General features: G+C 55.4%; 4 protein-coding genes across 4 annotated transcripts; 1 reads left to right on the plus strand and 3 right to left on the minus strand.

The window, feature by feature from the left end:
* Positions 1 to 177: 177 nt before the first annotated feature.
* GCG54_00005816 (Coatomer subunit beta) lies at positions 178 to 3,212 on the plus strand (the record flags this gene model as incomplete). The annotated part of the gene is made up of 4 exons (XM_045405832.1): positions 178 to 482; positions 546 to 966; positions 1,016 to 3,011; positions 3,064 to 3,212. 4 exons carry the CDS (start codon positions 178 to 180, stop codon positions 3,210 to 3,212), a joined length of 2,871 nt encoding a protein of 956 aa, XP_045264230.1.
* A 996-nt stretch (positions 3,213 to 4,208) lies between these two features.
* On the minus strand, positions 4,209 to 5,326 carry GCG54_00005817 (uncharacterized protein; the record flags this gene model as incomplete). The annotated part of the gene is made up of 3 exons (XM_045405833.1): positions 4,209 to 4,334; positions 4,396 to 5,205; positions 5,324 to 5,326. The coding sequence occupies 3 exons, from the start codon at positions 5,324 to 5,326 to the stop codon at positions 4,209 to 4,211; spliced, it is 939 nt and encodes a 312-aa protein (XP_045264231.1).
* A 2,047-nt stretch (positions 5,327 to 7,373) lies between these two features.
* Positions 7,374 to 10,339, minus strand: GCG54_00005818 (Endoglucanase EG-1; the record flags this gene model as incomplete). Its single annotated transcript, XM_045405834.1, has 5 exons — positions 7,374 to 7,846; positions 7,906 to 8,377; positions 8,437 to 8,558; positions 9,010 to 9,634; positions 9,695 to 10,339. 5 exons carry the CDS (start codon positions 10,337 to 10,339, stop codon positions 7,374 to 7,376), a joined length of 2,337 nt encoding a protein of 778 aa, XP_045264232.1.
* Positions 10,340 to 12,193: 1,854 nt separating this feature from the next.
* GCG54_00005819 (UPF0303 protein) lies at positions 12,194 to 13,810 on the minus strand (the record flags this gene model as incomplete). Its single annotated transcript, XM_045405835.1, has 3 exons — positions 12,194 to 12,673; positions 13,060 to 13,302; positions 13,499 to 13,810. The coding sequence occupies 3 exons, from the start codon at positions 13,808 to 13,810 to the stop codon at positions 12,194 to 12,196; spliced, it is 1,035 nt and encodes a 344-aa protein (XP_045264233.1).
* Positions 13,811 to 15,097: the final 1,287 nt, after the last annotated feature.

The raw sequence follows: 15,097 nt of genomic DNA on the forward strand, positions 1-15,097 counted from the left end.
AGCTAACACGTATTCCCCCGTCCCTTAGGCACTGCCGTCCAATCCCCAATCCCCACCGCCCAGCTTCGACACATCCCACTCGAACCCCCCCGACTTCCATCTTAATTCCCCCTTGAACACGTCGTCACCCTTACCGCGCCGGCACCGAGCCAGCAACACCAACACACTGCCGCCACGATGGCCTCCTTTCTGGAAAATGCGTACAGCTTGGTGCACCAGGACAATGCCGCCGACGTCCCTTCCCTCGCCGACCTGCGCACGCAGCTCGAGAAGGGCACCGACGAGAGCAAGGTCGAGACCATGAAGCGCATTCTCACCATCATGCTCAACGGCGACCCAATGCCTAATCTCCTTATGCACATCATCCGTTTCGTCATGCCCTCGAAGCACAAGCCTCTCAAGAAGCTCCTCTACTTTTACTACGAGATCTGCCCCAAGCTCGACTCCAATGGCAAGCTCAAGCAGGAAATGATCTTGGTCTGGTTCGTGGCGCCTCTGGCCTCCAGCCGAAGCTGCATGCACCCCTACTGACACTCTGGCCTCAGCAACGGTATCAGAAACGACCTGCAACATCCCAACGAGTACATTCGCGGAAACACGCTCCGCTTCCTTTGCAAGCTGAGGGAACCCGAACTTATCGAACCTCTGCTGTCCTCCGCGAGACAGTGCCTCGAGCATCGCCACGCATACGTGCGCAAGAACGCCGTCTTCGCCGTCTCCTCCATTTACACACACAGCGCCTCCCTAATCCCGGATGCCTCCGACCTCATCAGCACATTCCTCGAAGCCGAGAACGACCCAACATGCAAGCGCAATGCCTTCGCCGCCCTGGCCTCCATCGACCACGAGAAGGCCCTACTCTACCTGAGCACAGTATTCGAGGGCATTCCCAACGCAGAAGAGCTCCTGCAGCTCGTTGAGCTCGAGTTCATTCGCAAGGATGCCATTCAGAACTCCCAGAATAAGGTAGGATATCTCAAGGATAATTTGCTTGGCGCATGGCTAACCCGAGCAGGCGCGCTATCTGCGTCTCATCTTCGACCTTCTCGAAGCCAGCACCTCGACCGTCGTCTACGAAGCTGCCTCGTCATTAACCGCCCTTACCAACAACCCCGTCGCAGTCAAGGCTGCCGCTGCCAAGTTCATTGAGCTCAGCATCAAGGAGGCGGATAACAATGTCAAGCTGATTGTCCTCGACCGCGTGGACCAGCTTCGCAAGAAGAACGAGGGTATCTTGGATGATTTGGTGATGGAGATTCTGCGCGTCCTTTCCAGCCCCGATATCGATGTTCGCCGCAAGGCTCTGGGTATTGCTCTCGAGATGGTATCGAGCAAGAACGTCGAGGAGGTCGTGCTCCTGCTGAAGAAGGAGCTGTCAAAGACCGTGGACCAGGAATACGAGAAGAACACCGAGTACCGCCAGCTCCTCATTCACTCCATCCACCAGTGCGCCATCAAGTTCTCCGAGGTTGCTGCTAGCGTCGTCGACCTGCTCATGGACTTCATTGCCGATTTCAACAACACTTCCGCCGTCGACGTCATCAACTTCGTTAAGGAGGTCGTCGAGAAGTTCCCCAAGCTGCGCAAGCCGATTGTGCAGAGGTTGGTGGCTACCCTCAGCGAGGTTCGCGCCGGCAAGGTTTACAGGGGTATTATGTGGATTATTGGAGAATACTCTCTGGAGGAGCGCGACATCAGGGACGCATGGAAGAGCATCCGTTCCAGCTTGGGCGAGATCCCCATTCTCGCCTCGGAGCAGAGACTGCTTGACGGTGATGGTGAGGAGGAGAACAAGGAGCAGGTCAACGGACACTCCAAGCCCGCACAACCGACCGGCTCCCGCAAGGTGCTTGCTGACGGAACCTACGCTACCGAGACTGCTCTTACCAGCCAGTCTTCCGTTGCTGCTAAGTTGGAGGCCGTGAAGGCTGCTCAGAAGCCCCCTCTGCGCCAGCTCATCCTCGACGGCGACTACTACCTCGCAACTGTTCTCTCCGCCACCCTGGTGAAGCTCGTCATGCGCCACGCCGAGATCTCCAAGGAGGCTGCTCGCACCAACGCCCTCCGCGGTGAGGCCATGCTCATCATGATCTCCATCATCCGTGTTGGTCAGTCGCAATTCGTGAAGGCTCCCATTGACGAGGACTCTGTCGACCGTATCATGTCTTGCGTCCGCTCTTTGGCTGAGTTCAACCAGCACAAGGAGCTCGAGACCGTCTACCTCGACGACACCCGCAAGGCTTTCCGTGCCATGGTCCAAGCCGAGGAGAAGAAGCGTCTCGCCAAGGAGGCTGTCGAGAAGGCGAAGACTGCCATCCAGGTTGATGATGTTGTCCAGATCCGCCAGCTCTCCAAGAAGAACGCCACCGACGGCTTGGACGAGATTGAGGTTGACCTCGAGAGAGCAACCGGCGGCGAGGCCACGGCGGAGGACCTTTCCTCCAAGCTCAGCCGTGTCGTTCAGCTTACGGGTTTCTCCGACCCTGTTTACGCCGAGGCTTACGTCAAGGTTCACCAGTTCGACATTGTTCTCGACGTCCTCCTGGTCAACCAGACCATGGAGACACTGCAGAACCTCTCCGTCGAGTTTGCTACCCTCGGTGATCTCAAGGTTGTCGAGAGGCCGACAACACAAAACCTGGGTCCCCACGACTTCCACAACGTCCAGTGCACTATCAAGGTTTCTTCCACGGATACCGGCGTCATCTTCGGCAACGTCGTCTACGATGGTGCCCACTCTACGGATACCAACGTTGTCATCCTGAACGACCTCCACGTCGACATCATGGACTACATCCAGCCCGCCACCTGCACCGAGACGCAGTTCCGCACAATGTGGACCGAGTTCGAGTGGGAGAACAAGGTCAACATCAACTCCAAGGCCAAGTCGCTGCGTGACTTCTTGGAGCAGCTGATGGCGGCCACAAACATGAACTGCCTGACTCCCGAGGCCAGTATGAAGGGCGACTGCCAGTTCTTGAGCGCCAACTTGTACGCTCGCAGCGTATTCGGTAAGTTGTGTGGCTTTCCCATATCATGTGTTCATTACTAACAAATTCATAGGTGAGGATGCGCTGGCCAACTTGAGCATCGAGAAGGAGGGCGAGGACGGACCCATCACCGGCTTCGTCAGAATAAGAAGCAGATCGCAAGGCCTGGCGCTGAGCTTGGGATCCCTCAAGGGACTCAACAAGATCGGCTCAGCGGCGTGAGGGTTGTAAGTGACGGATGTAGGTGCTATATATCGATACTGCAGTAGTCGCCCCGATGTCATGTTTGACAACCTCCCTCCCGGCTAATCTCCAGCCTGCGGGCGTAATGGGGTTGAAAGATCTAAAAAGGGAAGCAAGAGAGAAAGATGCGACCTGGGAAGGCGGGCTGGCTGGCTGGCGGTGCTGAATGGAAATGAAATATGAGGGGAGGGATTGAGTCCTTGTCTGTGTTTCCACCCCCCTTTGGCTCTCTCTCTCTCGCCCCTCCTCTTTTTGTGGTTAGAGTAAAAAGTGCAGCCGGGTCAGGCGTCATGAGTAGGTAGAAATGAGATGTTATTCATGTTCTAAGCATGTACAGGTCACCCAGGTGGCGTCATGGCGTGGGTATGATGAGTATGATGAAGAATCATGTCGTATTAAGTACGAAGCCAGAGGTGCGAACCCCTCAGAGCATATGCATACGTACATTCCGCTGGGTATGCCACAGTTTGGATGAGCCGAATCGTAATCACTAAACTAAGGAGAGCGTGTAATGCTCGTAATGGCTGACAAACAAACAAAGGCTTTTTCTTGTTGGCGGCAAACATCCTCCGCCGAAACGCCAAAGATTGCAGGAGTTGGATCGCGATGAAAAGGGGTATTATCCAGACTGAAACCAATAATAAACAAGAAGGGGGCGTTTGTGTATCCGTGTTGAAGCTGGAGAATTAAGAGTGCTGCGGTCGATGGCCATAGCCATGTGTGTAGGTGCCTTGCGGGTTTAAGGAACCCGTCTTTGTGGTGTTGGGAATGTACGGGAACGCTGAACAGGTCGCTTTGGTGTTTGGGGGCTATTTGACGGCTGGGTTGCCATTATTGATGAGGGTCGAAGTATGGTGAAGAATTCGTCCTCCAGGGTGGGCTCGGGGGGTGGAAGCTGAAGGCGTTTCTTCGTCGACGCACTAAGCGCCGCCTTTCCTGCCATCCTTCCCGGAAAAACTCCATATGCTCTTGAGACTATCTGTCAGAGACATAGGCATTGATTACCTGGCCCTGAGTCCAGCCCTGCTCCGTAAGAGGTAGATTTTCTTTGAGAAGCTTGCCCATAAAGGCTAGGCGTATTTTCTTCTTGGTTGGAGAGAGCTGGTAGACACGTTAGTCAAGGTGGTTGCAGGCCGCCGATATTCAAAATAATAGAGCTTACCCCTGCTTCGTTCAGTATCTTGCCGGTAATGGTTTTCACGGAGTCGGTTTTGGAGAAGCCAACTGTCACATCACGCCCATTTTCAGACAGACGAGCAAGAAGAGAAAGCTGGTCTCGAGCGTCAGCCACCGCCTTGCCCTTTTCCTCTCTCCGCCTTACATTCTCGTCTTCGTCGAGTTCCTCGGTGGTCTCTTCGCCGCCCGCCAGGTCATCCTTGAAGTCGCGTGTCGAGAGACCCTCGTCGTCGTCCGCGACGTCTATTGTCGTGTCGTCCTCGACAAGATTCGTGGGATTAGCTACCGCCCACTCGTTAAGCTGGTAATAGTTGCCAAGCTGATCGTAGGCACCTTGGGCTAGATCACCAGTGGGTAACGTAATATCCGCCGCATCAAGAATGCTCTGGGCAGTTGCAAGGCCGTTCGTCCCGTCGTCTGCTGCACCATGACTGGCGGGATCCCAGAGGACCTGCAGAGCGTAGTGAAGCGACTGCCATATCTCTGGACGTCCAGTGACGCGGGTTTCGAAGAAATCTTTGCGCTCGCGGTTGATGGCGGAACGGGTCCAAACACGGCTCTTGGAAGCCCAGACGTGGCGGCGAAGGGGCTTGTTGATGTGCCTGTCGAGAGGCAGGGTGGACTGACGGTGGCGGCGACCGCGGCTGGAGGCCTGTGTCGTGGAGGCGGCGGGGGAGTCGTCGCGCTCGTGGGCGGCGGCGGAAGTAGAGGCGTTGATTGCGCGGGCTGAGCCGGTGTTCGTCGGGCCTGGGTAGGGCGAGGTCGAGCCACTCTGGGATCTAGACATGCAGCAGCCCTACGAGGTTGTGATTAGTCTGATGTTTGAAGCAGCGGTCGTCCGTGGTGCAGTTGGACATTGCGCTTAGGCTTCGGAGTACGCTCCGAAGGCGACATGAGATTGAGGAGCAGCCTACCATCGTGACGGTGCCTCGGCGGCAGAGTGGAATTAGGTGTATGCGCGGGGTTTAGTTTTAGCAATGAGAGATGCGTCGGTCCATAGCCTGACGTATATGATGTGGCGCGGCCTGACTAGGACTGGATAACATGTACTGTTGGTCCAAGAAAGGTTGTCGCCAAACGAGAGCTTTGCGAAATGTAGCAGTTCCTCCCAAGACGACAAAGTGTGGAAGGGAGAAGACAGGATAAGAGGCGTAGAGTCGGGCGACAATCGTTGGAGGAGCCGGTGGTGGTGGTGGTGGTGGTGGTCTGGACCCTTGACGTGATGAGCTACTGCTGGTTGGCTGAAGAAGGCGGGTGCGCTGCGGATGTGTTGGTGCCGTTGGGGGAAGTGCGTATTTGGAAGTGATTGGAGCAGTAGCGAATGAAACGTCGACGAGATCGTTGGCGAGATGCACAGGTAGTGGTGGTGGTGGTGTGGGTGGTGTTGGCGTTTGGTGGTGGTGGAAGTGCCTCCCCTGTGGTGGTGATCGGGAGGAGGAAACCGACGAGAGAGAGGTGAAGGATGACGAGTAGAAGGTGGGATGGTGACGAAGCAGTAACTTCTTCCCTATTGCGGTGCGACGTGCGACAGCGACGACGGCAGCAACAGTAGTGACAGCGGGAAGGAATCCAGCACTGAGGTGGTTGCAGTTCCTCCCCCGGAATAGGATCTCGGCTAGCAGGGGGGTCGCGAGCTAGCGTCACCTAAATTTTGCTTGTTTCCGCTGAAAGTCTGGCAAATACTGAGAGTCTGGGCCGTGACCGAGGCTCCAATTCCCTTTCCAGTTCTCTTCTATGTCGGAGCCGTATTATTTGATTGCTGTTGGTTGCAGACATGCACCGAACCAGACCATTCATGGCTGTCAGTAATTACCCGTTTGCACGTGGGATTTTCCTCGTGCTCAGGAACGCCCGAGACAATGCGCAAAGAACACAATCGATGGAGAGACAATGGAACGGCCCAGGCACCGCCAGATCTGATCGTCTCCGAACGCTCTTCCTTTCTTCTTATCTCGTTGTGTTTTTTTTTTCTTCCTTCTCTCCAATTTTGTTTTCTAGCTTAGCTTGGAGGTTGGTCACAAGCGTCTTGGCAAGGGGCCCGTTACACCTGTCGACACAGGGTCCCCCAGCAAGCTCAGCCCAGTCCCCTCATTTTTATGCCGGCGAACCCCTCCGTGGTGGTGCCTCCAGCGATGCTTTCCAGCGGTTCAGAGTGCTGGAGTGGTCCGTCGGGCGGTAAGGTTGCTGAGCCACGATGCATCTTACGGCGCCTGACACAGACAACCGGAGGATGACGACGAGAGCGTGATGCGATGAAAAATATATTTTCCTCCTGAAGCCGGCAACCGTCTCAACGTTAACGGTTGGGCTTGCGCTCTGCGCTCTGCGCTGCCAACTCAATTCCATAACCAAACCAACACGGCCCAGGAATGGAGCTGCCTGTCTCAAACGAACCCTTCCGCCCCATTGAGACGCCGTGCCGAGTTTCCATTAGTCTTATTAAGCTGGGCCGGGGCTCTCCGTTACTAACGCAATTCAGATCTCTCCCTTTTCAAGATTAGATCTTGCGTCTTTCAGCGAGGCGACGACTTGCTCATCTGGCCTGTTATGCAACCGTGTGCTAAATCGTCGAGTTTTGCGGAATCGGCCGTTTTCCAAGCCAGGTGATCCTCACAAACCCGACTTCTCCGGCTTCTTCAGACGAACTGTTCGCCCTGAGTCGTCATCCATGCCTCAATACACGGCCGTGGATCCGTCACGCACCGGCGCCTCCGTATCCTGCCGTTCACCCGTTTCGCCCGTGGTTCCTTGACGCCCACCCTTGTCCGTTGCGGACCCATTGGGCCCAGTGTTCCCATTGTCGGTCCATCGACGTTAATGACGTCGAGATGGTCTTCCGAGACAAACATCCCAGCATGCCGAGACAGCTCATAACCTTTGGCCAAGCAAGCATCGCCGCCAAGTCGATGTAACGTCCAGCTAGACCGGTCCCAAAACTCAACTGCATCAGATCATTTGACATCTCTACCACAAGAATCCACGGCAGTTCTTGCTGCCACAGAGACACGGCGTCATGTCGCCCTGTTTGGACTTATCCTTCGCGTCGTTATCTTCGTCGGATACGCCGTCAACATAGTCGAACGTCAATTCTTCTCCAGCAGGAATATCTCTGAGGGCGAAGAGGCCGATATCGTGCATGTGCTTGTCTGCGTGGTCGCCCACGCGGGCAAAGATGCGGAGGTTCGGCTCGCACGAATGATTGATGAACCGGGTCGGCCCCGCCATGAACTCGCCATCGATCTCGAGCGGCGGGCCCTGTAGGCGGGGATCCGGGGAGTCGGGGTCGGTGAACTTGTCGAGGGCGAAGAGGTACACGTCTTTGCGTTGTGAAATGCTCGATTCCTTACGACGGCGCTGGGCTTCCTCTGGCGTCAGGATCTCGCCAATGTACCTGTCCACGAACTGGCCTCGCTTGATGTCAACTAGTGAACGCACGCCTGGCACTCAGCCGTCAGTTTCTGTTCTCCAGAGGATGTCAGCGACAGTTACGACTCACCCCATCCCCTCTGGGTTGTGCGGAAAATCTGCAGGGGCACCTTCCTGCCTCTCTCGACGACGCGGTTCGGGCAGCCGTCCGTGCAAGCGCAACCCTCGTGGCATTCGTAGATCGGCCTCTTGGAATGCTTCAGGAAATGGGATCGCAGCAGTCCCGCCTTGGAGCCGTGCATGTGGTACATGTACACTTTCTTCCTCGCGGTGCCCTCGTCGTCCGAGTCATCCTCTTGTTCCTGGAGGCACAGACAGCCTCGGTACTGGCACTCTTCGTCGTCGCGGCATTCGCAGCCTGAGCGGAAACTATCCTCGGCCGCCTCGACGCCGTGTCCGAGCTTCGACTCTTGGAGGAAGCGGAAGGTGGAGGGGATGACGGCGTCGTCTTCTTCATTAACGATCGTGATCGGGGCTTCTTTGTTATTGGGAAATCGGCGGATTTGGCACCAGTGGCAGTTTTCCTTTTCGCGCTCGAGGGCCTGTTGCAAGAGGAAGTCAGTCTTCAGTCTGGGTATTCGGTCAGTGGTCAAGGTCTTACCCGTGCAGACGACTTGCTTGTCGACTCTGTGGCGCCATGGTAGAAGAAATGGCGCTCTGTGGCCGCCTCCATATTGTCGCAGTTCTGGCTATGGATCGAAGAGGCTACAGTAAGGCATGCTACTGGCGAATTGGTAGAGCTCTTGACGGAATGCTGTCTTGAAGCTGTCAAGCCGCGGGGCAATTGGCCAACCACTTTACGCGAAGCGACGCGTCGGCGACGGAAGCTGCTGCTGACTAAGGATTGGAGCGAAGTGGGGTAGCTGTACCTAGCTTCCTCACCTTGGACACCGAGAGGTACCTAGCTCGGTCAGCTTTCATCACACTGACAACGATTCCGAGGACAATCTTGACAATCCAGCATGAGATTCGCAAATCCTTCTCGAGTGCAGTCGCCATCTTTTTGGAACGTCTTCGAGATACGAATACAACAAGGGACCCAAAGATGAAGACATGCGCAATTACGGGAATTTTGAAGCGATTTCCTAATTTTCGGACCTCCCAAATCCCGGTTACGATGGCATTTGATGCTAAACACGCCTCTTCACTTCCACGACATCCGACTAGATCCTACGCCCGTTCTTGCACTCAGGCTTGAAGGTCGATCCAAGCTCACCCCACTTGATGTTGCTAAAGGTCACAACCGGGTTCGGCTCCGTCTTGACAATGTTGGCCGGGAACCCCTCCGTCTCATCACATGGCCCCGCCTCCGGCGCTCCGTCCAGCCAGCGCATGCCGCCGCCCTCGTCCCACCAGATACTGAACGCCAGCACCATGCCTCTGTCAAACGAATCGCCCATCTCCTTGTGCCCCCCGAGACCGATGAACTTCCGCGAGCCAGTGGCCTCGCAGAACTCGTCGTTGAGGTAGTTCACCTGCGGCAGGTCCGGATTGTTGACCGTTTCGCTGCGGATGACGTGCCCGTCTTGGACGTACAGCCGATGAATCTCGGTGAGCTCGCCGGCCGCGTTGGCAGGGAACTGCGTGACCACCGTAAAGGGACGGGTGGTGTCAACCGAGAAGTTGGCGCCGCGGCCGTATTCTTGCGGGTTGTTGTTACGGTACGGGTTCCACGCACATCCGTTCTTGTCGCAGACACCCTCGAAAGCGCAATCTTCACCTTCGCAGAGGTAGACGCCGGTCTGGTTGCAAGGGTGCGGGGCGATATGGTTCGCGCGGGAGTTGGCTTCCCAGATGTCCTGGACAATAAGTGTCAGCCATCACAAGACATCAGCGTGGATGGTGAATGAAAGTCTCACCATTTCATTACAGCACGCTCCGTAACCCTCGAGGTTTCCCTCTCCGTTGATAAACGGCGTTGTGTAGCACTGCGCATCGCAGTACCCGGTTCCGTGGGTTGCGCCGCCTGGGTTGAGTTCGCTGCGTCCGCCATCGGCGTACATCTCTGAAAGATACAGCGCGCTGTTCATGCCACACGGCAACCGCGTGGCGTCGACATCGAACGTGAACTCCATACCCGTCAGGTGCATCATCTCGTACTTGTCCTTGGACGGCTCGAGGAGGTACACACGCGGCGAGACCAGGCTGCCGTCACGGAGCTGGTACATGGTCATTGCGGCGCCCTCAGTGGTGACGCCGACGCGGGAGTAGTCATCGAGGCCCTCTTGGACGCAGTTCTCCGCACAGGCTTCCTTGGTGGGACATGCCGTCTCGTTGGGGGCGCTTCCCCATGAGCCGCAAGAGCCCCCGTTGGCCGCCTGGTAGACGTTGTGGGCGAGGGAGTCGAGGACGACGAAGTTCTTAACTTCGGTGCAGCCCCCGGCTTTGGTGCACCGCCAAGTTGTCAGAGAGGGGTGGTTTTCCTCAGGGCCGATCTGACGTTGGGCGGATGCCAGGCCGAGGAGGAGGGTGGCCAGGCCCAGACTGGAAATTGTCGGAGACATATTGACGATACAGTCGTAATCCGTCAATCAATGGCTGGATAGACCCGGTCACAGAGATTGACGATTGCGCCTGGGCTCACGGGAGCATCGCGATATGGCGATTGCGTGCGAAGTCGGGGATTCATATACGTCGATGGAAGGAACGCATTTCTCCCATACCCTGCCGCCATTACCTCCTCCGGAATGCCAACTTCTTCTCAGACCTCACATGAACACATGCGCCTTCAGTCCTATTCGGATTCAAGGAGGCTAACACTCCGAAATCTGCGCGGGGGTGATCGAGAGGTTTGCCGTGATGAAAGCACGGGGTTTGAACCAAACACGGTGCCAAGTAAACTCGAAACGGCCTTAGCTCGCTTTAGAGACGGCAGAACAGCAGAGGAAGAAGGCCATCGTGAGCGACGAGCGGCTTCACGGTATGTCGGGCCAGGAACCGCATCGCGGGAGATCTTGGCTCCTGGTTCAATGCAACGCTGCCCTCCTCTACGGTCCTAGTGCGGATGAACCTGCATGGCGCGTGGCTCGTCGGTCCAGTAAGCGTTTTGGTTTGTGCAGCCATCAGCAGCCGACGCCCACGTTCCTGGCAGGAGATGCGAGCGCAGCCATCTAGACCTTTCGCCGTTTTGTGACTTGGGCTCATCTGGACGGGTGATGTTGGAGGTGAAGCGAGGAGTGAAGAGTTGGTCGCGAATATCCTGGTCGAGTTCCCCAGTTCTCCGCATGAAGCTATGCCAGGGGCAGAGCCGGGGGACGGTGATCCGATCCATGGAACCAACGGCCACTACAGGCGGGCAAGAATTGGCGAGGAGTGAAAGGAGCAGTATCTCCCGATGGGATATTGGGATGGACATTTGACCAGCTTTCGTTGCGCCGTCGCGTTCAATGGCACCTCGGTGGACCTCTTTCACTGAGCGCAACATCTATCCACATTTGATGAGGGACTATGACTTTTGAACTTGCAGTCAATATAGTTGACTGCGACTCAAAAGCACGTAACGATGTATTGTCTCGTCAGAGGCAGTAATAGATGTTTGCAGACTGGTAGATCTGTTGTCTGGCACAGCATTAATCTCATTTCGCATACACAGCCCACCCACCAGCCGCTCACACTATCCAGTTGACTGGTCTTGAGCCACACTCAAACTGAACAGCGCCAGACGCGGAAGAATTCATCGCAATTTCCGTCGCCCTAGCCTTCGCCTTCAAGCCGCAGCACATCTGCAGTTACTCAATAATCCAATTCTCCCGCCTTCGCCCGGCTGGGCATCACCGCACACAAATGCTCTTACAGACCTCAGACCACCGCCCACTTGACCTCATATTGAAGTGGCGCTGCATGCCAAGTTGTCAGCGCCGGATCTCAGCGGATTGATTAAACTTGCACGTCGCTGCAAGGCACATTTTCTTTTGACCTTGCTCATTCGCTCCCCAATCTCAGCTCGCATCCGCGGGCTCCGCATCAGTAACTCGTCTAAATCACTTGATCCGAAAGGCCCGGCGCTGTATAGACCAATGCCGACACCGTCCAAACAGACGAATAATGGCAAGTCGGCACGCGCGATCCCCTGGGATGATCCTTCGTCAAATATTTTCCTATTGCAACTCTTATAGTTTAATCCCTTGCGAAGTTGCGACGAACGGTTGTTATTGACAAAACCGAGGTCCAAGACCTCATCAACATGAAGCAGCCGTCCCTGCCCCTCAATATGGAAAGCTCCTTGGCAGATCGGACCTCGCGATAACTTCACAACGCTGACTCGCTTCCCGCTGACGCCGACACCGATGCAACACACCATTCACCAATAATTCACCTCCCGAGCGGTACTAGCAGCCCCTACCGCTTGCCCCCCACAATTACTGCCAGTTGCTCTTGATGACATCCACAATAACGCCGTGATCCTCGTCCTGCTTCAACCCGCTGACGACAACCACGGCGACGACGCCCTCGACACCCTGGACGCGGATGGGCACGCCGCCGCCGTGGATGGCGTACTTGCCCGCCTGCTCCGTGCTCATGCCGAAGCGCGCGGCGAAGGCGGCCTCGTCGCCGGCGAACTTATTGTGCAGGAGCCAGGTGCTCGCGCCCCAGCGGAGCACGCTGGCGCGCTTGCGCTGCACCCAGGTCTCGTTGTCCGGGAGGGAGCCGGAGCCGACGGCGGTCTGGAAGAGGACCTGGCCGCCGCTGTTGGCGAGGGCGATGGAGACGACGGTGGGCTTGCCGGCGGCGGCGAAGGGGAGAAGGCGGGCGTAGAGGAGGTGGCCGAGCTCGAAGGCGTCTTCGGAGGTGAAGGATGAGAGGGTGAAGGAGTCGCCGTCTTGCTTTAGTGCATCAACCTAGTTTTGTTAGTGAATTTCACGAGTGACATAGATAATGATAATATTGTGTGGCAGCATGGAAGGGGATTTTGATTTAGGCATGATCAGAAGGGGATGGAAATAGGTCAATTGAAACCAATGAGAAGGGAAAGGGATCTGATTCGGGATACGACTGGGACATATTCGGACACAGAGGTAACGGCATGGTACGGGAGTGACGTGTGGTCGGGACTACGTTCATGATGGGCAAATGGGTCGATAGGGAAGAAACAATTCAAAGGGTGGAGGTGCTAGTTCAGGATGGCAGTGGGTGGAATGAAGTCAAAGTAATGGAATATTAGATCAAGCAAGGATACAAGGGAAGTTTAAATACTGAAAGAAAACAGGTTCGGAGCAACACTTACATCGGACGGCGGCGATGGAATCGGATTCGGAGCGGCGGGGTTCCGGACGGCCTCGAGGGACTTCTCCAAGCCGAAGCCTGCGGGGTTCCGACGGGTCCAGACCTTCTGAGACATGCTTGCCGGTGTCGGTTGCGCTTGGGTGCTCGCTCGGAGTGTGTACGAATTGGATGCGAGTTCACTTCTTTCGGGCGATGATTCCACGGAGATGCCTGGAGTCGAGGAAGAAGGTGAGTCGTCTTTCATCTGTCTTCTCAGTCAGTCGTCTCTTCCTCGTCACGGCGGCGACGGACGTATTTAAAATCCCCACCGTCGCCCAAGATGTGATGTGGTTCGCCCCCTCTCCGCTGATGCAAAAGCCCACTTGGTGTCCCAGAATCCGGGCCATTTCTTCCAACTGTTACAATTACCGCATCAAGGAAAGCGCGCCGCCAAAACGTACCGAGTCCGGGATCTCCTCCTGCGCGCCGCGCTGCACCTCGGCGGGTGTCCTCACCACCGGCGGTCGTGCGTGTGCGCTTGTTGGCGTCGCGACTTTGCGCACACCGGAGGATCGCACCTTTCCTGCGCCCTTGTTACTATATCTGTAGAGACCCCATTCTCGAAGCCGCCTCTGGAACGTTTTCTGGTTCACTTCAACACCTTTCGCGGCGAGAGACTTGATGATGCTCTCGTTCGTCTCGCGACGGTTCCAGGCCTCAGTGATCTCGCCCTTGAAGGGTTCGAGGTCGAATTTGGGGCGTCCTGGAGGCATCTGGGGTACCCGTGTTCCATTTGCGAAGGACTTGAAAGGTTGCGCGCTGATTCGCCTGAATGACCTGGTCCAGGCTTAGCATAACCTCGAGAGGGAACGCCGGTCAATGAGAATGTCGATGCAATGGTGAGCGTGTTCGGTGTTCGCTCTTGGCCGGGCGCGACTGGTTTCAACGGCGGTGGAGCTACCCCTCAGGCGTGGATCCACCCGGCAACGGCCGACATGCCCCGTACCAAAATCGCCGAGACTCCCCGGTGCGACGGCCACGTCAGATCCGGATGAAGTCTCACTCCCGGGGGCGGCAAATTATGCATTACGTTCCTTGAGTCATCATTTTTTTCCGCCTTTCACAACTTTTTGTGCCCAAACAGGAGGAGAAGAAACAATCGCGGATGGGAAAGGATATCTCTTTTCGTTTTCGTAACTTTGAATTTAAGATAGATTATCATTCTGAGAATAATAATTGCGGAACCGTAGAACATTGATTGACACCAAAACCGTAAGTGTATGAAGATGGACTTAAGCAGAACACTGGTATGGCCGTCTTGTACTGCTTTGAAAATTCGCCGTCGTCTTTCTATTCAGTGGGTTGTGGTAACGAGGTTCTGTTTTGAGGATGTCTTTCCAATTCGTTGTCAATTCTTTTCTAACGAACAAATTGTGACTACAAATGCGCTACCGCTACTTCAAACCTCGGGAGGCTTCTTAATAAGACTTTAGCCCGCCATTCTTATTACCACAAAATGCATTTTCGAGGAAGTCATCCAATATGTGACCATAAAGACTGCATGAAAAGGTTCACAGGTAGGCGCTGTCAAGACACTAGGATCAAGACACTAGGATGGTCGCTCTCTCTGGATCTCTGAACGACACCTAAGGAATGACCAACAAAGGTTTTTGGGGTCAACCTGTTCTATTGGGACCAAACGGGTTTCTCTAGAGGGGCAAGTATGGTCACATCTTTTTGCTATTCGACATATCTCTGAATTGACCTTCCAAGAGTCTGAGCAGATCATACGACCACGGAGACGTCTCTACGGCGCCAATGTCAGTGAATCTGCCGTGCAACTTGTGTTTAAACAAAACTCGACACAAGTCGCAACTAATTGTCCCTTCTATCCTAAGAAAACAGGGCAGGTCAGAGGAGTATCACCGAAAAGAAGAGTATTCGGTTATGTTTCAGAGGACAGAGACTGGCCATGCAACAGTTTCGAGCAACAGACTTCAGATATCAAACGCGACCAACAGTTGTGACCAGTCCGTTGCAAATTTCAGCACAGAGCGGGC

This window comes from Colletotrichum gloeosporioides (assembly GCF_011800055.1).
Source record: "Colletotrichum gloeosporioides strain Lc1 chromosome Unknown consensus_47, whole genome shotgun sequence".
NCBI classification, from domain to species: domain Eukaryota; kingdom Fungi; phylum Ascomycota; class Sordariomycetes; order Glomerellales; family Glomerellaceae; genus Colletotrichum; species Colletotrichum gloeosporioides.